At 47.6% G+C, this 24,532-nt stretch overlaps 1 protein-coding gene across 1 annotated transcript in view; it reads right to left on the reverse strand.

Annotated features, from left to right (window-relative positions):
* CCDC30 (coiled-coil domain containing 30) overlaps nt 1-24,532 on the reverse strand; it is a 2,524,512-nt gene that overhangs the window by 1,146,594 nt on the left and 1,353,386 nt on the right. The window contains exon 14 of the mRNA XM_044060442.1: nt 1,815-1,925. Coding sequence (XP_043916377.1) covers nt 1,815-1,925 — 111 coding nt within the window. The remainder of the gene's footprint in view (nt 1-1,814; nt 1,926-24,532) is intronic.

Consider the following 24,532-nt stretch of genomic DNA (forward strand, 5'->3'; position numbering starts at 1 on the left):
GGACCTGGGAGGCACCAAGAGATGGGCTGAGAAAGTGCACATCAATCCTCAAGTTCTGCAGTCCCTAACCTAGAACAGGAACCACAGGTCCAATCCAAATCATCTGCTTATTTAGGTACCCTATTATTTCACTTATTTTTATCTGTTGGGTCACACCGCCAAAACTGAAGAAGAGGATGACACTGCTGCACATGTCTATAGGGACAACCTCTTGTTCTCATGATATATGTCAATTATCCTATTGTGGGTGACCTCTTACAGTTTTAGGTACAAAACCTTGACCAACTTAACAGGACTTAATGTCAAGTTCTGCACCAAACAGAATAAACAATTAGCATGGTATTCATGGTAAGATATTTATCTACCTTACTCTCTCTTCACTGTTTTTTTTTTACATAGACATAAGAGAAAAACCCGCAAAATCTATAATAAAGGAAGAAAGAATCTGCAGTTGGGTACTTATCTGCCTAAGCTACAGAAACTGTAACAGACAGTACAGCAAACTGATGTATGTCTGCATATATGAACACAGCAAGAAAGCTCTGAAAATAATGCAAATGCATGCACCTCTTGTACCAGTACATTGTTGTACTCGGAAGGAAGGATGGATGGGTGGGTGGACAGACTGGACCTTGGTGAAGAAAGTCCCAGATATTAAGAATACTGCATTGGTGATCTAATGAGGAACATTTAGGTCCTCTGAATCTCAGATAAAAGCAAATCACTCACGTGTACATATTTGGGAGACATGGTGGGGGTTAATGGAGCCTGAATCTAATTTCCTGATGTGGGTGATCAATAGGTGCTTCTCTACTTGATCCCAGTCAGAGAATTGGTGGATGGTCTATAGTGCAAATGACAAAAGAAGAGAGACAGCAGAAAGAGAGGTCTTGTACCTAGCCTCCAGGTTATTTACCACAAACTTGTCCATTTCATGAGAGGTATTCTTAAATGGACCTAATTAATGTTTATTGTAATACATGGAAACTTCAAATGATTCCAAGGTAGCCAGACACTAATCCATAAGGTAGGCTACAACGTTACAATTAAAAAAAAATTGATCTGAAGAGACAGCACCAGCAGAAGTCAGAAAAGGAAGGCAATATACATGGTGGTCTTAACAGCATATCAAAAAGCATATAGAATGCTTGTCTTCCAATATGCTGAATGCAAAAACTTTGCAAGCAAGAGAAGAACCAAGCACTACAAACCACCACTGGACAAATGAAAATTCACCAAGTGTATCTCCTTCCCAATCCATGTACACAGTATAAATGAAAGCAGATACAACATGAAAGCATATGCAGCATGAAGTTAGGTATTAAGAAGTTCTGCAAAGATGAACTCAATGACTCGAAAAAGGACTACCTATCAGTCAGCCCAGTGCACTTATCCTCTCAAAGTAATAGCAACTGCTAATTATTAGGGAACTAGGTTGACTTTAAGCACACTTAATAAAGTTGTCCATACTCACAAGCAGCAAAAATAATGAGGAGGACTGAAGACAATAATTAATACAGTACAAAGCCTGCACTCAGTTCCTGTACCTTACATAACAGGCCTTTTTTCAAAAGGGGAAAATGCAGTTTGTGGGGAAAACTGAAAAAGTTTCCACTTTAAAGGTAACAGTGCTATGTAAACACTTCCAAGTTTTTAGTATTTCTAGAAATATCCACCCACAGCACAAGGTACTCTATTTCATTGAGCAACATGAGGAAGAAAGAAGGCCAAAGTAAATTTCAAAACAACAGTACATTTGGAAAGGTAACAATTCATTAACGGTTACTCTTGACTATACAACTGTAAAACCTTACCTGCTGCAGTTCTTTTTCTTTCTTGAGTTCAGCAGGCAATTCTTGACCCTCTGCATTGCTGTCTTGATGCTTCTTCTTCACTTTTATTAACTCCAACTCTAAACCTAAGACCTAGGATGAATACGTGAGAAATCCGTCAGTTTAAAACAGAAAAGGTTACATACAGTACATTTCATTCTTCTGAGTTACTCACTTATTATATATACTAGCTTCTCATGTCCCTGAAAAGTCTAGAGCACCATCCTTCATACCTGTCCTTGTGGTTGGTGGTTTACCTGTCCCAGAGTACTGAAAAATGAAAAAATGTGTTACATACACCCTTACATGATGTAACTACAGATCTCTGAGGATATTTCATCTAGCAGATCTTGATGTCAAAGAACTTCTTGCTATTAACTGCCACTGTTACCAATAAAGTCATTCTGAACAGTTGAGGTAACTTCTGCAGGCCCAAGAGAGTGTATGTCACTGTCTTTGTGTCAAGTATCACCATTTTTACACTGATAAAAGCTGAATGGATACCTGAGGGAAAGAAAGGCAGAGACATCATTCTTCATTTTCTCCAGGAAAGGACAGTGGATTGTATATGAGCTGCCAATGGCAATCTAAAAACACAGTAGTGACCTGTGCAATAACCTGTCTTGTTTAGGTAATCTCATTCAGTAGCCATTGACATAGAGGAATAAAGCCCAGACTACAACCCAAGTAACCCAAGTTCAAGTACTGACTCTGGTACTTGTTAGGGCTGGCAAGTGGGAGGAGAGATATGATGCCACTATATCGTCTCACCTCCCTTTTGGAGAAAGGAATGTGTGCCTGGGTACACTCATGAAGAAAAGATCCCTGGTGAAAAAAAGAGTCACTCACAGATCCTGTCTAAATGGGACAGGGACATTTTATTACATATGCAGAGAGGCATGTTTGTACATCACAGCAGCCCATTACATGTCAACCCTCAAGAGAATGCTATAGTCTCAAAGAAAAACTGGGCTCTTCCATTTGTACAGTGGCGCCACTCCTGGCTGGCTTGATTCTTGCCCTCAAGAGCAAGAATGACCTACACAGCATTTGCCACAGGAGTAACAAATGAGACAACTTAGTGGCGGGGGGAGGTTTGAAGGTCAGAAGGGTCTCACTCACACACACACACACACACACACACACACACACACACACACACACACACACACACAAAAGTTACAGGTGTCACGAATAAATCAATGGATATGTCTCAAGGTGGAGACTAGAGTGGGGGGGGTGGCATAATGGTTAAGGTGTTTACCTCACAGACGCAAAGTGCGGGGTTTGAATCTTACCTTTGGGGTAGGGAATTTGGCTTGGTTTAAAATGGCCTGTAGGGGCAGATAGCTTAGTAGGAAACTAAGTACCTATAAGAATAGCTAGCTAGCAAAAGCAACAGATAGTACAGTTGTGTACACTTACCATAAATGTAAATGTTCGAGTGTATTCACTGTTGCAGTCATCACACTTGGGTTATCTGCCTGCAGATAGCCCTCAGTCGGCCTGAATACCAGAGACTTAGCATTTCTATGTTGGTTGCTGTCGGTCCAGGTCTGATGTCAGGTCGTCAGGGGTATAAAAACAGGCAGCTGATGCCATTACATCAGTTTTTCTTGTCCCAAATGTTAGGAGCTCCCCAATAGGGAGATAAGCTATGGTGGAAAAAATAACCACCAGTAAAAAGTAAATACTAATACCCCTGCAAGGGGCGAGTAGCATACACAGAGAGGAGAGAGGGAGAGGAAGCAGGGGGCTGGTAGGAGGGAAACCAGGACTGCAACAGTGAATACACTCTAACATCTACAGGTAGAGTGACAAGTGGAGTACCTCAGGGTTCAGTCCTCGGACCACTCTTGTTTAGCATCTACTTCTCTGAAGTACAGGTCAACACTAAGGGACTCTGGCTAACAAAGTTCGCAGATGACTGCAAACTGGGAGCCATTATTGAATCCCCAAATGATGTGGATATTCTACAAAAGGGCCTTACAGAAACCGATGCTTGGTGCCAGAGCCATGGGCTCAAGCTCAATGGCAAGAAATGTATAGTTATTCCCCTTGGGAAAAACATGTACCCATGAATTACCACATAGGTGGCAGTACACTAAACACTGAAAGTGTGATAAGAGACTTAGGGACAAAGGTGGACAGTGGTCTCACCTTTGATAACCACATCGCCACAACAGTCAGGAAATCCTTCTATGTGGCACACCTCATCACTAAGGGCTTTTCATCCAGAAAAAAGGAGGTCATTGTCCCATTGTACTCATCCCTCATTAGACCCATTATAGAATACAATGCCCCATTTGGTATGTACCTCTCAAGACATCTGCAACAACTGGAAAGGCCGCAGAAATACCTCACTAAAAGAATCACAGGCCTAAAGCTTATGCCCTATACTGACCTTCTAAAAAAACTCCACCTATACTCTGTCGCATATCGTCTACTCAGAGGCAGTCTCTGCTTAACATACAAGGCCATGTCAAACCCAGAACTGCTTGACGTGCCACACTTAAAGAAATCCCAATCCCTCAGAGAAACACGCACCAAGGATCTAAACCTTGTCATCACAATAAACAAAACATGCTGGAGGGATAGGTTCCTGACCCAGAGACTCCTCAGACTCTAGACTAGACTGCCCATACATGTCAAGCAAGGCACCTCTTTGGAACTCTTCAAAAGGAACCTTGATGATTGGATGGGAGATAGAAAATTCACCCCGGGGATCACATCAGTCGCCCTGCTAGACAGGGGTCCAGGGAAGTAAATACTGTGGGAAGAAACAGCCAGGGAATTGTTATGGCTAGGCTTGTATAGGCCCTAGGGCCGATAGCCTAGTACCAACCTATTAACCTATGGTAAGTTTACACAATTGTACTATGTTCTTCGTGTTTCACTGTTGCAGTCATCACACTTTGGTTGATTCCCAAAGCTGTAGAAAGGCTGGAGGCAGTCAAGAAGTGTTTGGGCTGGCTAGTATGCCCTGCAGGACTGTAGTTGCAAAACCCGCTCTGGATCTGGAAAATATAGGCAGGTGGTAATGCTTGGTGAATGTGTGTGCAGAACTTCAGGCAGCAGCCTCCAGAATGTCCCTGGTAGGGACTCCCCTGAGGAATGCTGTAGAGGTAGAAGTTGCCCTAGTGGAATGTGTTCTGACCCCCTGAGGATTGGTTTCCCATGGTGTCTGTAGCAGAAATGGATACAGTGTGCTATCCATTTGGAAATTGTCTGTTTTGAACTGGCCTTGCCCTCTGCCCCTGGTGCAAAACTGAGTAGTAACTGGTCAAATTTCCTGAAGGGCTTAGTCCTATCCAGGTAGAATCTGAGCTGTCTGTGCATGTCCAAGGAGTGCAAGATCCTTTCCCCTTTATTTTGAGGATTAGGAAAGAAGGCTGGCAAATGGACAGATTGGTTGAGAGCCACACTGGACACCACTTTGGACATAAAGGAAGGATTAGTCCAGAGGGAGACCCTGTCAGCATGAAAAATAATGAAAAGTTCCACGGCCATAAGTGCTTGTAGCTCAGACACTGGTCTCGCTGAAGTAATGGCCAGGAGCAATGCTGTTTACCAAGAGAGAAATTTTAAATCTGTGGACACTGCAGGCTCAAAAGGGGGTAGTGTGAGCTTTTCCAGTACAAAGTTAAGGTCCCAAGCAGGGGTGGGTGCTCTCCTTGGTGGCCTTAAGTTGTTTGCCCTTCTCAGGAACTGTTTGTAATGAGCAGAGATGGCAGAGGCATGACTCTTAATGGAGGAGAAGGATAGGCCTCTGTGGAGTAGATCCATTAAGTAATCCAGGATTAGAGGTAGGGAGGGCAGAGTTGTCCCCTCTCCTTTAGATTGAATCCAGGAGCAATACCTTTTCCACTTATCAGCATAGAATTTCCTTGTATTGGGTCTTCTTGGCTTCAAGAATGACGTCCAGCACCTGCTTGCTTAGGCTGATCACTAGGGGAGAATTCAAGGAATAAGCTAGGGTGCAGGATTTAGGGTTTGCAGTTGCGGATGCAAGATCTGTCCCCCCTGCTGAGTGAGCAGGTCGGGCTCTGGGGTAGGTGACAGGGTGGTACCAGTGCTGGCATGGCCAGTCTGGGGCAATCAGAATTGTTCTTGGTCTGTTCTCTCTTATCTTGAGCAATATTCTTGAGAGAAGGTGCAGAGGGGGAAATGCATAGATTGAGAGGTTTACCCACTGGAAGGATAGGACATCCACTTTCTAGGCCCTGCTGTGGGGTGTCCTGGTGCAGAATTTGCTGAGCTGGTGATTGCAGGGAGAAGCAAAGAGGTCCACCTCTGGGGTCCCCCATTTCTGAATCAGAAGGCTGAAGGTGCTGGGCTCTAATTGCCACTCATGTGGGTCTAGATTTCTGCTTAAGTCGTCTGCCAGTGAGTTTTGTTTACCTGGCAGGAATTGAGCTTGAAGATGGGCCTGTATGTCCAAAGCCGTATTCCACAGGGCCATGGCTAGCCTGCAGAGTGGGTAAGAGTGGGTTCCCCCCGGCTTGTTGATGTACCACTTAACTGTGGTGTTGTCTGTTTTTATTAGCAGGGATCCTGGCGAGAGTAGGGATCTGAAAGCTGTTAGAGCATGCTGAACAGCTAGCATTTATTTCTGGGTGATGTGCAGATGAATTTGACTTGGGCTCCAGTGTCCCTGAATGCACTTGTCGTCCAGGTGTGCCCCCCAGGCATAGTCTGATGCATCTGTGGTTAGGGTCTGGGCAGCATGGGGTTGAGTAAAGGGCAGTCCCTTGTTGTCATTGCATGCTGCTGCTCACCAAAGAAACTCTGTCCTTAGACAAGGTCTGATAGAATGACAGTTTCCAGGTCCTGAGAATGTTAGCGCCAAAGTCTTTTTAAGTACCACTGAAGTTTCCTCATATACAGTCTGGCATATAGAATTAGTAGGATACATGAGGCCATGAACCCTAGGCCCTGCAGGATTTTCCTTGTGGATAGTTGAGTTCTGGTGGCCATTTGAGTGAAGTAGTCTGTCAGATAGGCTTGTTTTTCCTGGAGTAAGGAATGCCATCTGGGATGCTGTGTCCAGGCTTGCTCCCAGGAATACAATCTTTTGACTGGGGACTAGTTTTGATTTATTTTCGTTGATAGTGTACCCCAGGAAGGTTAGAAGTTTTTTTTTACAAATGTCAGGTGCTGCAACAGCATTTCCTGTCTGCCTGAATCAGGCAGTCATCCAAGTACGGATAAATTAGAATTTTTCTCTGCAGTAGGCAATGGCGGGAGCCAGACATTTTGTGAATACTCTAGGAGTAGTGGATAAGCCAAAGGGAAGTGCAGAGAACTGATAATCCATAGATCCTGCCCTGAAGTGTAGATATTTCCTGCAAGAGTCCCTGATAGGGATGTGCAGATGACTTTCTTTTAAATCTAGGGTGGCTAACAAAGCATCTTTGGCCTGCATAGGAAGAAGCTGCTGCAGGCTGAGCATTTTGAATTTTGAAACCACCAGGAAGGTGTTTAGAATGGAAAGATCTAGGACTGGGTGCCAAGTGCCCTCTTTTCTAGGTACCACAAAAAGTGTGGAATAGAACCCTTGACCTATGTGTTCTGCAGGAACAGGTTGAAATGCCCTTAGAGAGAGCAGGGACTGAACTTGGTTTTGTGCCTCTGCTCACTGGTTCAGACGAAGGTCTGGGAACCCTTTTGGGGTTGGCAGTGAGTGGAAGTACAATTTGCACCCCTGGGATACAATATTGAGGACCCATCGGTCTTTGGTGATGGAAGTCCAGTTTTTTGCATGATGGGCAAGTTTTCCTCCTAGGGGCACAAGCAGCTGGTGGGTAGTGGAGTTGAGAAGTCATTGTGAATTCTTTCCATAAGGGGGTGGCTTAGCACTCCCTGTTTTTGAAGTGGTGGCATTCCATTGCTTAGATCTCTGCATACCCTGAGACTGTAGTCTGGGGGGCGTCCGTTTCCCCGTGTCTAGTTTCAGATGGCCTTGAGCGGGCTGGAAAGGACCAATGTTTCGAGGAGCAATGCCTACTGAATCTAGGAGGCTGGACTTGCAAGAAGTCTTTGACTATCTGCATAGATTTAGCTTTTTCTTCTATCTTTTTAAGAACCTCTTCTGCTTTGGTGCCAAACAGATTGTCTTTGTTCAAAGGAGTGTCTAGTAATATTTGATTTGACATGGTCTGGCAAGGCCTATTCCTTAAGCCAGGAATGCCTTCTCAGTACAGAACCAGTGACTGCTGCCCAGCAAGATGGTTCTAGGGCGTCAAAGCCACATTGCAAAGTATGCTTGCTGACCTGGTTTGCAGAATGCATAAACTCTTGTAATTCTTTATTTTCTGCACAGTCTGTAAAGGTAGCTATTCCTTGCTTAATAAGTTCCATAATACGTTGTTGGTACTTCAGCATGTGAAACTGGCAATTCAAAGCCCTAATGGCGAGAGTTGCAGAGGTGTATACTTTCTTACCCCATCTGTCTAAAGTTCTGGAATCCCTGTCCGAAGGGGTGGGATTCTTAGCTGTAGTTGCTTTGATACCTTTAGGCCTCTGGGAGATGACCTCTGGGTCAGCAGTAGGATTTTTGAAAAGGAACTTGTGAGTCAGGAACTCTGTAGTACCTGTCTGGTTTTCTAGCAGTAGGGGGTAAGGTATCAGGAGCTAAACTGGATTCCATAAAGACATCATCCACAACATCCAGGACTGGGGGTATTGCTAAAGGCCTATGTTGTGGCAAATCTAGAAATTATCTGAGTCTCTTTTTGGACTGAGGATAGCCTTGGCATTCCCAGTGGAAATCCTCTCTTAAAGTATGTAAGGTTTCACCAAAGGAAAAATCCTCTGGAGGAGAAGCAGAGGGAATGGATTCCTCTGCATCTGAATCCTCATAAGCAGATAAAGGCATGTCTTCATAATCAGATACCTCACAGTTGTCGGACTCTTGGTCTGTTAAAGCTGCTGGGGACAGGTCTCTTTTTCTCTTAGCAGGGGAAGGCTGACTTCCCCTAATCAGCATAATAAGATCTTCTGCCATTTTAAGCATTTAATGTTGTGGCAAGGAAGCAGGTGCATGAGTTTGGGTCATCGCTTTTTTAGGTGTAGCGTGTACTCTTGGCCTTAGAAACTCGATAGTTTTAGACAGAACTGAAGATGCGAAAGAAGTCATCGGTTTGTGTCGAATATTGGTAGTGCAAAGAACTTCCTCAGAAGCTGGTGCCTGCTTAGCGACTCTGGACCCATCCAAGGTAGAGACAGCCACAGGTTCAGTAGTCGAAGAAGAGTCTCGCGGCATACCAGACTCTAAACGGGTCTCGGTAGAGGCCTGCAAATCCACTGAAGCAGGCATCAGGCACTGCAAAAGCGCCTCATTGAGCACTGGCGAACTGGCGACTAGCTTAACAGAAGCATCGTTGGCAGTTTTGGACCTGTGTGGTCTCTGTCTCTGTCTTTATCCTTACGTTTTTTTGGAAGATCGGTAGTCTGATGGCTTACCGAAGCCACAGAGATTGGGAATGAAAGTATTTAGCGACAATAAGGGCCTGACGAATAGTTCGGGCATTGAAAAAGGCACAAAACTGACAGCGAGATACGTCGTGGTCTGGGCCTAAACAGGTGATGCAGTAAGAATGCAAATCTTGGTGTGGTATTTGCTTTCCACAGGTAAGACAATTGTTAACTTTTTCTGACATCAGTTAGAGCAAGAAAAAAGGATCCCCAATGGGGTACTTAGCTTTAGAAGACTTCAGGGTGATTCAGTTCGGAAACGAAAACTCGGGTAGCAGCTGACCAGCACTTGTGTGAACTGCTTCTTCTTCAAGCTCCTCGGCAAGAAAGACTGATGCAATGGCATCGGTTGCCTGCTTTTATACCCCTGATGACCTGACGTGGAGCATCAGCAACCAACATAGAAATACTAAGTCTCTGGTATTCCGCCCGACTGAGGGCTATCTGCAGGCAGATAACCCAAGTGTGATGACTGCAACAGTGAAACATGAAGAACTTTTAGTTATGTACTCACCATAACTTCAGATGTTTGGGATCCATCTCGCCTACATTCTGACTGATGGGTTCGGAGCCGATCCCTCGGCTCCGACTCGGCACGCTTATGCCAAAGAGCGAAGTCTCTTATTGGCTGAGCTTACTATATCCCAGGATGCACCACTACCAGTCCCCCAGATCTAGTTTGTCCGCATACATGCACACACGCACGCACTGCTTATATAACATCGCCAGATGAAACAAGATAAAAACAGTAGAACTCAAACCGTTCAATCTCTTCTGATCTCCAAGGCAGGGAGAAGGAGGGTGGGTATTAGGAATGTAGGCGAGATGGATCCCAAACATCTGAAGTTATGGTGAGTACATAACTAAAAGATGTTATGTGATCCTATCTCGCCTACATTCTGACTGATGGGACAGCGTCCCTAGCACCTGAATCCTGGGTGGCTCACTGGAAAACACTCCTGAGTACCGTGGAACCAAATGATGCTCGCCCTTTAGATGCCACATCCAATTTATAGTGGGAAATGAAAGTGTGCGGGTTGGACCAAGTAGCCGCAGCACAAATCTCAGAAATAGCGAGCTTGGAATGAAATGCAACAGAGGTAGCCATAGCTCTAGTAGAGTGAGCTTTGACGGATGTTGTAAGTTGCTTATTTGAAGAGGAATAAGCCTGAGTTATGCAATCTCTAATCCATTTGGCAATAGTAGCTTTAGTGAAGGTTTTACCCAGTTTATTATCTGAAAAGGACACAAACAATTGGTCTGTTTTTCGAATCTGTTGAGTCCTGTCTAGATAGAAGCACAATTGCCTGTGAACATCCAACTTATGCAAGGTGTATTCCGCTTTGTTTGAAAATTTTGGAAAGAAAACTGGTAGCTCTAGAGATTGTTGGAGACAGAGATTAGAACAAACTTTTGGAACAAAAGATGGATTAGGCCTAAGTGATACTCTATCCTTGTGAAAAATCAAGTACGGTGGTTTGATAGATAGGGCTTGAAGTTCTGAAACTCTTCTTGCAGAGGTAATTGCAATTAAGAAGGCAGTTTTCCAAGACAGATATTTCAACTCACATGTAGCAGCCGGTTCAAAAGGGGAAGATGTTAAGGCACTAAGTACCAAATCAAGATCCCACGGAGGCGCAGGATGAAAAACTGGGGGTCTTAAAAGCACAGCACCTTTCATGAAAGTTTTACATAATCTGCTACTCATCAAAGGTGGGTCTATGGATTCGTGAAATTTGGAGATAGCTGCTAGTTGGACCTTAATAGTAGAGACTGAAGATCCTTGATTAAACAAGGATGTTAAAAATTTCAAGACATCTGGTATCGGGGCAGTAATAGGGTCTAAGCCTCTGAGTTGAGCCCAGATAGCTAACCTCTTCCACTTACTGTGATACAATTTCTTAGTGGTGGGTTTGTGGGCTGAAGATAAAATGTGAATAACTTCAGGGTCCAAGGTGTGATTTCTGACTAAAGTCGGAAGTGGAGGAGCCAAGCTGCTAATTTCAAAGTGTGAAGGGACTGGTGCTGTTGTCCCGACTGATGAATCAGAAGGTCCGGAGTTAGATCCAAAAACCAGGAACTGTCCAGAGCATATTTCTGTAGGTAGAGGAGCCATACCTGACGAGGCCAGTACGGAGCAATTAGAATCATTGTGGACCCCAATTGGGAAGCTTTCTGGATGACTTTGGGAAGGAGTGGAACCGGAGGGAAAGCGTAAAGCAGTCCTGTTGGCCAAGGCTGGACTAGAGCATCCGTAGCTGCTTCTCCTTGACGCGGGGACAAGGAAAAGAACCTTTTGCACTTCGTGTTTTGTGGTGTCGCAAACAGGTCGCAGCACGGAATCCCCCATCTTTTGAAAATCTGAGCTGCTACAGCTTCGTTCAGGGACCACTCGTGAGGAGAAAGAATAGTCCTGCTCAGTCTGTCTGCCAATACATTGGATTTTCCTGGAATGTGGGTCGCTACCAGGAAGCGGTTGGTAGCCACTGCCCATTCCCACACCCTCATGGCCTCTCTGCAAAGGGGGTAAGATCTGGTCCCTCCTTGTTTGTTTAGATACCAGACCACCGACATGTTGTCTGTGTGGATAGCGATAATGCCTTGAGGGAGAAAGTTGTGGAGGGCTTGTAGGGACAGAAGTACAGCCCTCATTTCCAACACATTGATATGGAGAAAGGTTTCGTTTGGAAGCCAACCCTGAACTGACCTGCCCAGACAATGCCCCCCCCCCCCACCCCATCTGGGAGGCATCCGTCGTCAAGGTGGCTACCGGAGGGGGCATAACAAAAGGTCTTCCCTGATTCAGATTGGATGGCAGAAGCCACCAGCGGAGGTCCCGTTTGCACGTTTCTGTAATCAGTATGTGATGATTGAGGGGGAGATCCTGAAAGGACCATTGTGTCGATAACAGCCACTGAAGAATTCTCATGTGCAATCTTGCCAGAGGAACTAGGAGAACCGTGGCAGACATTGAACCTAAAAGTTGCAGGACCAACCTGGCTGGGGCTTTGGATCTTAGAAGCAGGGCTCGGACTTGACTTTGTAATGTTTGTATCCTTTCGGTAGGAAGGAAGATTCGCATCAATTTTGAGTCTATCTCTGCTCCTATGAATCTTATGCGCTGAGAAGGCAGCAAGACAGACTTTGACCAGTTGAATGTAATTCCCAGGGAAGCACCCAGGAGATGGTGGCTTGTAGGTTCTCTAGTAGTAGATGCCTGGTGGTGGCAGTCAGGAGCCAGTCGTCCAGATAGGGAAACACTTGGAATCCGAGACTCCTCAGGTGAGCAGTCACTACTGCCAAACACTTGGTGAACACCCTGGGGCTGTGGTGAGACCAAAGGGCAGAGCACAAAATTGGAAATGACTGTCTCCCAGGCTGAAGCGCAGATACCTCCTGGACGCCTGATGTATCGGTATGTGATAATAGGCGTCCTTGAGATCTATGGAGCACATCCAAACATCTTTCTCCAACAATGGGAGAATGGATTGTAAGGTGACCATTCGGAATTTGGACTTCATGACGGACTGGTTTAGTTTGCTGAGATCCAATATGGGTCTCAGGTCCCCTGTCTTTTTTGGCACTAAAAAGAACCTTGAGTAGTTTCCGGATCCGATCTGGTCTTTGGGGACTGGTTGGATGACTCCTTTTTCCAGCAGCTTTGAAGCTTCTACGGCTGCAATTTCCCTTTGACTGGGTGGTGGGTCCGGAATTTTTTTGGACGGTGGGGGTGAGTGTGTGAAGGGAATGGTGTAACCTCCGGCAATAATCCGAAGCACCCATCTGTCCTGAGTAATAGACTCCCAGGCTTTTAGGTGCTTGGCAACGGCACCTGACTGGCTCGAGCAGCACAGCCGGGCAATCCCTCATGGAGTGTGGGAGGCTGAAGAGCCACGAAAGGACTCGCGGTCTCCATTGTTGCGGGGCCTCTGCCGCCTCTGGGACGGCATCTTCCAGAATAATTTCCCGTCCTCTGCCTCTGGAAGGAATCTTCCTGCTGTTGGGGAAAGAATTTCTGTGATTTGCGGAACCACATCTTCCCTCCTCTTTAGCCTTGGGATAAGGCCGAAGGAGTGGAATAACGTGCTCCTACGGCAGATAAAGTCTTTCCCTCCTGCTCACAGCGGTAAGAGTGTCTTTACCTTGGGTCCAAACAAAGAGGACCCATCAAAGGGAGCGTCGGCAAAGGAAGACTTGAAATGACACAAACGGAGCCAGGCTTGTCTCCGTAGAGCCACGCCTGTGCCTGCCGCTCTGCCCGCCCCTTCGGCCGCATATGAAATGAGCCTCATGGACGAGTTAGAAATCGAGGTAAGGATAGCCAACTGAGAGCTAACTGACTGGGCTAGCTGCTCAGGTAGGTTACCTGAGAGGGAGTCTGAGAGCTCCTTGACCAGATCCCTCTGTAGTCTGGTGAAATGTGCCAAATAATTCAGGGACCTCAGAGTAAAGGCCGCTGAAGTCAGGGTGCGCTTCCCATACTGGTCCATGCTCCTAGACTCCTTATTAGGAGGATGGACGGACGTTGAAGCCTCTGCCACGTCCTGCTGGGTAGCAGATGCCACCACCATGGCATCTACAGCCACGCCTTTCGTCAAGAACTCCTTCTCGGGTGGGGCAGACAAAAATTTGTTAGGGCGAGAAGGCACTGGTTCCACAGTATCTGGGTGTTCCCACGCTCCGACAAACCAAATCCAGGAGCTCGTCGAAGGGCGGAGACACCCAGGAGGCGGAGGGCTGAGCCCCGAAGGCCTTGAGAAACACTGACTCATCAACGGAGGGGTTTGGAATTCCAGCCGCCTCGTTGTAAGGATTTCTAGAATGTCTGCAAATGAGACATCATCCGAGGACGACTTTGGGGACCCCTCCGCATCATCAAGATCAGTGTCCGATGTAAGAGACTCGTCGGGGGAGTCCACGTGCTTCCTCTTGCACGATCTCTTCCTTGGGGGCTCTTCCGAAGACAACTCCGAAGAACCCTCAGGAGGAGGGAACCCCAGTGGGGTAACCTCAGGCCCCGGGGCTCCGCTGCCTAGAGACAGGGGAACTGCCAAAGACCCAGTCTCCATGCCCAGGAAAGGTGCCGGTAAAGCCGTAGAGATGGCCGAAGAAGACTTGGCCAAGGCACTCCTCATAGCTCTGAAAGCCGGACCCCCAGAATCCTGGGAGTGTCCGGTCCCCAGAGCCATGATAGCAGACGGAAGTCCCGCGGCCGAAGCACCGAGAGGGAGGCTCGGAACCGACAGCATAGGTCCCGAAACGTCACCCCCGGGTCCGGCCGAAGAAGTCCGTGTGCTAAACTCGGACCAAGGCGGGTTGGAGTAAGGGTCGGAGCCGACCCTAGGATCTCCACTGGCTCCATCAGCACCTGCTCCGACGGAGCCGAAGCGGTCGGAGGAGGAATGGCAATGGAGTGGGCTATCAGCTCCGAAGCCAATTGGGTTGGAGCCGAAACAAATTTTTGAAAGACTGGGGACTGGAACAGTCTTTGGAGCACCCTGTCTATGTCCGAATCTGACATCCTCGATGATCTGGAGGAGACCGAACAGGTTCGAGTAGGTCTCTCCAATGGCTCCAAGGGACTAGGGGACCGGCTCCGAGGCGACTCGATAACTATCGGCGCCGAAGGAGAGCACAAGCCAATTTCCATTGGTGCCGAAGAGGACTTCGGCGCCGAGGAGGAAGTGTCTGAGCGGACAACCTTCATCGGCTCCGAGATCAGTGGAGCCGATGAAGGTGACCCGCCTCTCGATGCCCCAGCCGTCGGCTCCGAACCCAGAGGAGTCAAGACTGGAGGCATCGAGGCAGACCGTTCCGCCCTTGGCTCCGAAGTCCGTGGAGCCGAAGGAGAAGCCTGCCTATGTCTTTTGGCGGTCGGGTCCGACGGACTGGTCGGAGCCGATGCCCTTTTCTTTTTAGCAGGAGAAGGAGAGGACGCTAATGCTTCTTCAAAAGAGGGTTTTATAAGGCCTTTCAAAATAAGTTTATTTTTCCTCTCTTGGAGGACTCTCGAGGAAAACGCGTGACACACGCTGCAGGACTCCTGCAAATGTTTAGCGCCCAAACAATAAACACAGAGAGAGTGGTCATCTGTGATAGACATTTTAAAGCTGCACTTAGTGCACTTCTTAAAGCCCGAAGGCCTAGGAGCCTGAGACATTATAGCAACAAATTCAGTAACACAGAAAACACACTGTTTTGTTTTTTTTTTTTATAAATTGACTGTCACTACAATGATTAGCTCACGGTTGCCGATTAAGGTTGACAGTCCGACAACTACAGAAAAATAACTAAAGGGGATCCTAGAACCCCTAAGGATTTGAAATTAAATTTACTGACAGGGAAAGGCCCTTCAGTTCAAGGGGGGCCTCTAGTCAGAACAAACACACAATCACACACAAATTTTCCACAAAAATACCCAATCACACACAAAAAGTACGGTATAGCTGTTAAAACAGCTTTTTGTTATAGAAATAGAAAATTCCTGACAGAAAAAGTTAGTGAAAAACACTACTCAGCTCAGCCAGCTCGAGACCACGTCTTTGCTAGTTAGCGGCAAACGAGATCTGGGGGACTGGTAGTGGTGCATCCTGGGATATAGTAAGCTCAGCCAATAAGAGACTTCGCTCTTTGGCATAAGCGTGCCGAGTCGGAGCCGAGGGATCGGCTCCGAACCCATCAGTCAGAATGTAGGCGAGATAGGATCACATAACATCATCATTTAGTTCTAAGCTATGTCAGCTCTCAGTTTGTCCTGAAATTTTAGACTGCTAATATACAAATATCCTGCATTAAAATCCCTTAGGAACATTCCATAAAATAAAACTACTCCTCTAGCGGACTCTGCCTTAACTGGATTAAGCAAAGATATTTTTTCCATAACACAATATACAATGTCTGGTTTCTTTACGCCATCAGGAGCAAATGAAATAAAATTATGTTTGTCTTTCTGACCAAATAAGGGAGGTTTTTTTTTTCTGAAATCTAACATACCAAAGATAGCATCAGTCTTGTCAGATGATCTCAAAAATCATCTAGCAAGGGAATGGGTTTGGTTAACAGTAAAATTCTGAGACTACATTGTATAGACCCTCATGATTCATGCAAGGTGACATCCTGCCTGCTGAAAATGGAAGAATTTTTTTGTCTTGTCAGAGAATGAAAATTTTGATATCCAGTTGCAAAAAAAAGCAAACAATCCTCATGGTATCTTGTGGAGTACTAATGCCACCAGCTGCAGCTAGTCAGCTTCAAATTACCACTCTGAAGTAACTATTTAAAAATCAAGGTAGAGGTCTCCCTGCTATACTATTTATAATAGGAGGAAAGGGGCAGGACAAGAGCTCATTGCCCTCTATATCATTAATAGTACAAAATGGCTATCTTCTGTAAAAGCCACAATACAACACTCAACCAAGTATAAATAAATAAAATGATAAAAAATAAGAATAAAACCTTGCAGGCAAAATTCCATTTCTTCAAGCTTCATTGATGATAAGCACTTTCATTTCTTATCAGTGACTTCTTCAAATCAAAATCTAACACTTCCACTCTATTTATTAAATAAGGAACATAGGGAGTGGTGAAGGATTCACCAATTTAGGAGTGAGCCTGTGTTTGGGGGTGTGTAAGGGAAGAGACAATCATTTGAGGTCTTAAAGACTGCATCAGAAGTATAGGATTGGTCCATCAGAAGTGTGCAATTTGCCATCCAAATCAGTGGAGTGACAGCTACAATGCACTGAATGAAAGGCATTTCATCTCAGAACATGTACTTATGTTAAAGGAATGTTGTCTCAAGGACTCTAAAAAAGAAGTTATGTACTCACCGTAAAATTCCATCGGTGTTGTCCATTTTTATTCTTCCTTAACGTATGGGTTCAGATTCGATCGCTTGGATCTGACTCAGCTGTTACCATAGCTCATGGTAACCAAAAACTCTCAAGCTTCTCTCTTACCCATAATGATCCCTTCCTAAGTACCTCAGATCTTGTTTGCTAATAGAAATAAATGAAAGTATTGTCAGTATCCAGAGAGACTATATCGGGAGCTCAGTACAGGGTAAGTGCTCCCTAAGTCTACTCGCTCGTCTAGGAGTTCAAAGGTAGGGGGCTGGTGGGTAGGCAGTTGAGGAAGAATGAAAATGGACAACACAGATGGAACGTTATGGTGAGTACATAACTTCTTTATCCGATGTTATCAGTTTTGATTCTACCCTCAACCTAGGGGACAGAGTTCCCAGCTACCTAGACCAGATCCAATTTGCAATGAGTAACAAAGGTATCAGGGGTAGCCCAAGCTGCTGCTGCTACATAAATGTCATCCACAGAGGCTCTAGACTGAAAAATAGATATAGTTGCCATTGCTCTAGCAGAATGGGCTTGCAACAATTTTGGCATCATTCACTGGTAAGCCATCTGGACAAGGTTACTTTGGTGAATGGTTTATCCAATTTAACATCTGCGAAGGAAACAAATAATTGGTCAAATTTCCTGAAACCTTTGATTCTATGGAGGTAAAAACAATTATTTGTGAACGTCTAACAAATGTAATTAGAAGTTATGTACTTACCATAACGTTCCATCTGAGTAGGTGGATTCATTTGTCTGCAACCTGTGGGTATGGATCCGATATCGGATCCGAACCGGCATGGTTTATCCAGCTATGGATCCGAGCTCCTAGCTCCTCCCCTCACCCATAATGCCCTGCTCTCCCTACATGACCTCAGATCGAGTTTGCCCTGCACCAACTACCCTAACCAAAGGGTAACACACCCCATGCAGGAAACTGACAAGGCCAGGGGGATAGGAGGGCGGGATGGTTGCAGACAAATGAATCCACCTACTCAGATGGAACGTTATGGTAAGTACATAACTTCTAAATCTGAAGTAGGAGAATTCATTTGTCAGCAACCTGTGGGACAGAGTCCCCAGCTACCTGAATCTTGGGCAGCCATCATGGGAGGATATTCCATAGCACCGCGGAGCCAAAGGATGCTCTACCTCTAGACGTGATGTCCAGCTTGTAATGAGAAATAAAGGTATGAGATGAAGCCCAAGTGGCTGCTGAACAAATATCATCCAGAGGAACCCTAGACTTAAAGGCCGCTGAGGTAGAGACAGACCGGGTCGAATGAGCATGGACTCCCTCCGGTGCGGGCCTCCCAGAAGCTTGGTACGCTAACAGAATACACTGAGAAATCCAGCATGACAAGGAAACTTTGGAAATTGGCTTACCCAAATTGAATTTGGCAAAGGAAATGAACAATTGGTCGGATTGCCTATGACCAGCTGTCCTGTGAAGATAAAAACAAAGCTGCCTGTGAACATCCAAGGAAGGCAGCTTGTATTCACTTTTGTTCTGATACTTAGGAAAGAAAACAGGGAGGTTGATGGACTGATTAATGTTAGCTTCCGAAGCTACCTTGGGAAGAAAGGAGGGATTGATCCTGAGGCACACCCGGTCCGGATGGAAGACCAAATAAGGCGGTTTCATGGACAGGGCCTGAAGTTCAGAAACTCTCTTAGCTGAAGTAATGGCTACTAAAAAGGTAGTCTTAAGAGACAAGAATTTTAGATCTACTGTGGCCGCAGGCTCAAAGGGGGGGGGGGGCGGTCAAGGCCTGAAGAACCAAAGAAAGATCCCACGGAGGAACCGTCTCTAACAGGGGGTCTGAGCAAAAAGGTGCCTTTTAGGAATATTTTAAATAACTTGGCAGACATAAGAGGGCCAGAATCAAGACCAACATGGTAATGAGAAATGGCCGCTAGCTGAACTTTGACCGTAGAACTACTGGCGCCATCATTAAAGAGAGTAGTAAGGAAGTCTAGAACCAAAGGAAGGGGAACCGTGAAGGGATCTAGACCTTGCCGCTCCGCCCAAATGGAGAAACGCTTCCATTTACTGCGGTAAATTTTTCTGGTAGAGGGTTTGTGAGCCGCTACCAGAATGGCCTTAACTGGGGACGAGATACCGGGAGTCCTGATTAGGAGTGGAACTGGAGCAGCCAAGCAGTCAGCTTCAGGTTGTCCAGGTTCGGAATTGGTAGGTTCGATGGGTGTGATATCAGATCCGGAATGGGATCTAGAATCCAAGGTGGATTCACTGAATGAGACCTTAGGTAAGGGAACCAGATCTGTCGAGGCCAGAATGGGGCAATGAGGATCATTCTGCACCCTAACCCAGAGGCTTTCTGAAGCACCTGGAGCATCAGAGGCAGAGGGGGGTATGCGTAAAGAAGACCGGGAGGCCAAGCATGCACCAGAGCGTCTCTCGGGGAATCTCCTGGAGGTGGGATTAGAGCGAAAAAACTGTTGCACTTGGCATTTAAGGGAGAAGCAAAGAGATCGCAACAGGGAGTCCCCCACTGTGCGAAGATATGTTCCGCTACTTGAGCATTGAGAGACCACTCGTACGGGAAGAGAATGGTGCGACTGAGCTTGTCCGCAAGGATGTTGGAACGACCCGGGATATGCGTTGCGATGAGAAAGCGGTTGGTGGAGATCACCCATTCCCACACTCTCATGGCTTCTCGACATAAAGGGTAAGACCTGGTTCCCCCCTGTTTGTTGATGTACCAGACCACCGACATGTTGTCTGACTGAATCGCAATTGTTCCCAGGGGAAGGAAGGCTTGAAGTGCTTGCAACGCCAAGAGCACCGCCCTTATTTCCAGGACACTGATATGCAGGGAGGTCTCTGAGTCGTTCCACGTGCCTTGGACCATCCAGCCCGCAAAATGCCCCCCCCCACCCGAGGCGAGAAGCGTCCGTGGTCACTGTGACGAGAGAGGGAGAAGCACAAAAAGGGCAGCCTCTGTGGAGATCCGAGGAATGGAGCCACCACAAGAGAGACTGCTTGCAAGTCTTGCTGATTGCAGTGGGGTGATGCAGGGGGAGAGAAAGAAATGACCATTGCACCTGAAGTGTCCACTGAAGCACCCGCATGTTCAAGCGGGCGAGTGGAAGAAGAGAAATCGCTGCCGCCATAGACCCTAGTGCCCTCAGGACCAATTCCGCAGGAGCCGAGCTGGAGTGGAGGATGGCCCGCACCTGGAGTCGCAGATTCCGAACTCTGTCGGTTGTGAGAAAGGCCCTTAAATTCCTCGTGTCTAACCTGGCTCCTATAAATTCTATTAACTGAGTAGGGACCAGGTTGGACTTTTCTACGTTTATCGTGATGCCTAGCCGGGGAGCTAGACGAAGAAAAGAGTCTCTTGCCAAGGATAGTAGATGCCTTGTTGGGGCGGTGAGAAGCCAGTCGTCCAGGTACGGAAAGACCTGCACCCCCTGAAGCCTCAGGTGGGCCGCAACCACTGCTAATACTTTGGTGAACACCCTGGGGGCTGTGGTGAGACCAAAGGGAAGGACCCTGAACTGGTAGTGACTGGCTCCCAGCCGGAAGCGAAGAAACCTCCTGGATCGTCTGTCCATTAGTATGTGGTAGTACGCATCCTTGAGGTCTATAGAGCACATCCAGTGATTCTCCTCTAGAAGGGGGAGGCTGGATTGTAGAGTGACCATCCGGAACTTCTCTTTGGGAACTGCCAGGTTTAATAGGGACAGGTCCAGAATGGGTCTTAGGTCCCCCGTCTTTTTTGGCACTAAAAAGAACCTGGAGTAGAACCCTGATCCGATCTGGTCTGGGGGGACGGGCTGGATGGCTCTTTTTCTTAGCAGATGGCCAATTTCTGCTGAAGCGGCCTCCCTCTGATCGGGTGGAACATCGGGGAGGGATTTTAATTTTGGGACGTGAAGATATGGGATTTTGTAACCTCTGGATATAATCTGGAGAACCCAGCGGTCTGATGTAATGGACTCCCATGCCGCTAGGTGCCCCGAAAAACGTCCCCCGACTGCCTCCAGAGTGGAGCAGTCGGGCAACCCCTCAGGGTTGCTGCGTGGGCCATTCAGAGAAAGGTTCTCCGGACCCAAAATTCCTGGGAGCCCCTCTGCCCCTAAGGCGGCGTCCTCCCTGTCCTCCTCTGCCGCAGAAGGACTGGTTGTCCGGGGCAGGTTGGGATTGCTGCGACTTCCGGAACCACATCTTCTTCTGGCCCTTTTGGTTCCTAGAGTAGGACCTCTGGGGCACAGAGAAGCGGACTCCGACGACAGACAGCGTCTTCCCGTCCTTCTCGCTCTGAACCAAGGTGTCACGAACCGTCTTGCCAAAAAGGGCAGAACCATCAAAGGGGGCATTCGCGAATGACGCCTTGAAGGGCTCCGTGAAATCGCAATGGCGGAGCCAGGCCTGGCGTCTTCTAACTAGGCCCACTCCTGCAGCTCTAGCGGCTCCCTCGGTAGCATGGGAAAGTAACCGCATAGAGGTATTGGTCACGGAACGAAGAGTGGCCATACAGGTGGAGTGCAAGAGTTTGTCCTCCTCCGACATGGACTCTGGGGGGGATGCAGTGTATTCCTTGATAAGATCGCGCTGCATCCTAATAACATGTGCCAAATAGTTGAGAGTCCTCACTGAGAAGGTCGCTGAACTAAACATTCGCTTCCCCAAGCGGTCCATCATCTGAGACTCCTTGCTCGGGGGATGGACGGAGGGACTCTCCTGAGCGAGTTCCCTCTTAGTGGCTGCTGCCGACAACATGGCATCTACCGGGGGTCACTTGCTCCAGTGGGCACGGTCAGCAGGGGGGCTAAGAATCCTGTCCGGCCTCTTGGGGATTGGCTCCACGGTGTCCAGTTCCTTCCACGCCCTGGTGGTAATAAGGTCTACCAGGGGGTCGGCAGGAGGGGACACCCAAGAGGTAGACGGGCCCGCTTCAAATGCCTCCAAAAACACAGACTCATCTGAGGAAGACTTTGGGTCAGACCACCCACCTCTTATACATAACATTTCCATGATGTCTCCAAAGGAGACATCCTCAGGGGGTGATCTTGGGGAGCCTTCCCCTTCCTCCAAGTCCGTGTCTTCAGTTAAAGACTCGGGGGAGTCTATGTGCCTCCTCTTACACGTGTGCTTCTGAGGTGCTTCCTTGGGGGGGCTGTCCGAGGAGCCCTCGCCAGCGGTGTCCAGTTCCACAGGAACTGCTTGGGGCAGTGAAACGGGCTGTCCCAGTGGCCGGGTGACGGAAGCCTGACCCAGAGCAGATGGAGTGCGGGACGGTGCCGAAGCAAGGGCCGGGGGTCCGGATGACCTCAACAGAGCCCTCTCCACTACATCAAAAGCCGAGGGGGAGCCAGCCTCGACCAAAGGATCCAAAAGTCGGCTCACCGTCGGATCCGAGGAGTGGATCGGAGCCGGCGCCGAGCCCCTCGGATCCGAGGGAGCAGTGCGCTCTGACACGGACGGCGCCAAAGGCACACTGAGTCCCTCGGATCCGAAGCTCGGGCCAAGGCTCCGAGAGGTCGGATCTGACAAACTCAAGGGCAGGGTCGGATCCGAAGTACCCAGTATTGTCGGCGCCGAACCACCCCCAGCTCCGAAGCTGCCCGGCTCCGAGCGCTCCGAGCCCGGGTAGCGGGGTCGGAGAAGGAGCTATGGGCTTGAAAAAAGGGGTCGAGCTCCCCCCCCCAGGGGGGGGGGCAAGAGCACTCCCATCTGCATCTGGGCCTGGATGAACCTTTGCATCATCCGGTCCAGATCAGCGTCGGAGAGGCTGTAGGTAGACCTCGACGAGGCTGCCGAGGTAGGCCTTGAGTGCCGCCTCGATAGCCTCGAAGGAGGTCAGGTCTCCTCCTCCTCAGGTCCCAGTGAAAAACATGGGGACCGGAGCCGAGGAGGAGGAGGAGAACCAGCAGCCAGAGAGGCCGGAGGAGAAGCCCGCTTAGCCGGCGGGGCCGAGACGGAGGTCTCGGCCCGCCACTTGTGGTGCTTCTCTCTCTCCGGTCCTTCTTCCTGGTTTCCCTCTCCTCCAAACCCATAGAGGGAGCTTGAGTCCCGGGAGGAGGGGGGGGAGCAGGCAAGGTAGTAACCGCCGGAGCAGTCACTACCAAAGGAGCGTGGGCCGAAGCCGAGTCCGGGGGTAAGAGACCCGCCAAGACCAGCTTCGACCTCCGCTCCTTCAATGCCCTGGGTTTGAACCCTGCACAGATTGAACACCCAGAAGTGAGGTGTTCAACCCCAAGGCATCGAACGCACTGAGTGTGGCCATCAGCAGGGGATAGCTTATGGCCACACTCGGAGCATTTTGAGAAGATTGCCTTTGGGGCCTCAGACAAAGAAAATTAACACACACACAGAAGGCCCCAAAGAAAACACACACTCACAGTAGCTACGCGCCAGAGAGGGGAGGGTACACAAAATTAAGTTAACTTATCCCAAAAATAATATATATAGAAAGGGAAACTATCACCTTCACACAGTTAAGGTATTTTAAACAAGAAAAATCCCTTGTAAAATACAGAAAAAACACTTAGCTTATGGAGCTCGAAATCTAGGCTGTCACTATGAACGCGGCAAACTAGATCTGAGGTCATGTAGGGAGAGCAGGGCATTATGGGTGAGGGGAGGGGCTAGGAGCTCGGATCCATAGCTGGATAAACCATGCCGGTTCGGATCCGATATCGAATCCATACCCACAGATTGCTGACAAATGAATTCTCCTACTTCAGATCAAGTGTTCACCTTTGTTCTCAAATTTGGAAAAAATACTGGTAAATTGATGGACTGATTGATTATTGTTTCTGATACCACCTTTGGTAGAAAAGGTGTATTAGTACAGAGATGTACTCTATCTCTGTGAAAAATCAAATATGGTGGTTTGCAAGACAGGGCTTGAATTTCAGAAATTCTTCTTGCAGAAGTTATGGCTTCCAAGAAAAGTGTCTTCCAAGAGAAGAATTTGAGGTTGCACTTGACTGCTGGTTCAAAAGGGGAATGTATAATGGCCTGTAACACTAAATTTAGGTCCCAAGGGGGAGTAGGATCTTTATAAGGGGGCTTTAAAAGGAGAGTTCCTCTCACAAAACCTTTACATAGTTTATATGAAGCAGCTTAGGAAGCTTGAAAACCAATACGAAAATTGGATATTGCTGCCAACTGGACTTTGACAGCTGAAGACGACCTTTCATTCAAAAGCTGGGTAACAAAATCAAGTATATCATGAATCAGAGCAGAGAATGGATCAATGGTATTTTGTAATGCCCAGTGAATGAATCTTTTCCATTTACTGGAATATAGCTTACGTGTAGATGGTTTATGAGAAGACAGGAGTATATGTTGGACTGGAGAGGACAGCACAAGTTGTCTGGCTATTAATGGAATTGGAG

Source organism: Protopterus annectens, chromosome 2.part0, assembly GCF_019279795.1.
Source record: "Protopterus annectens isolate FY-2018-M chromosome 2.part0, PAN1.0, whole genome shotgun sequence".
Taxonomy (NCBI): Eukaryota; Metazoa; Chordata; order Ceratodontiformes; family Protopteridae; genus Protopterus; species Protopterus annectens.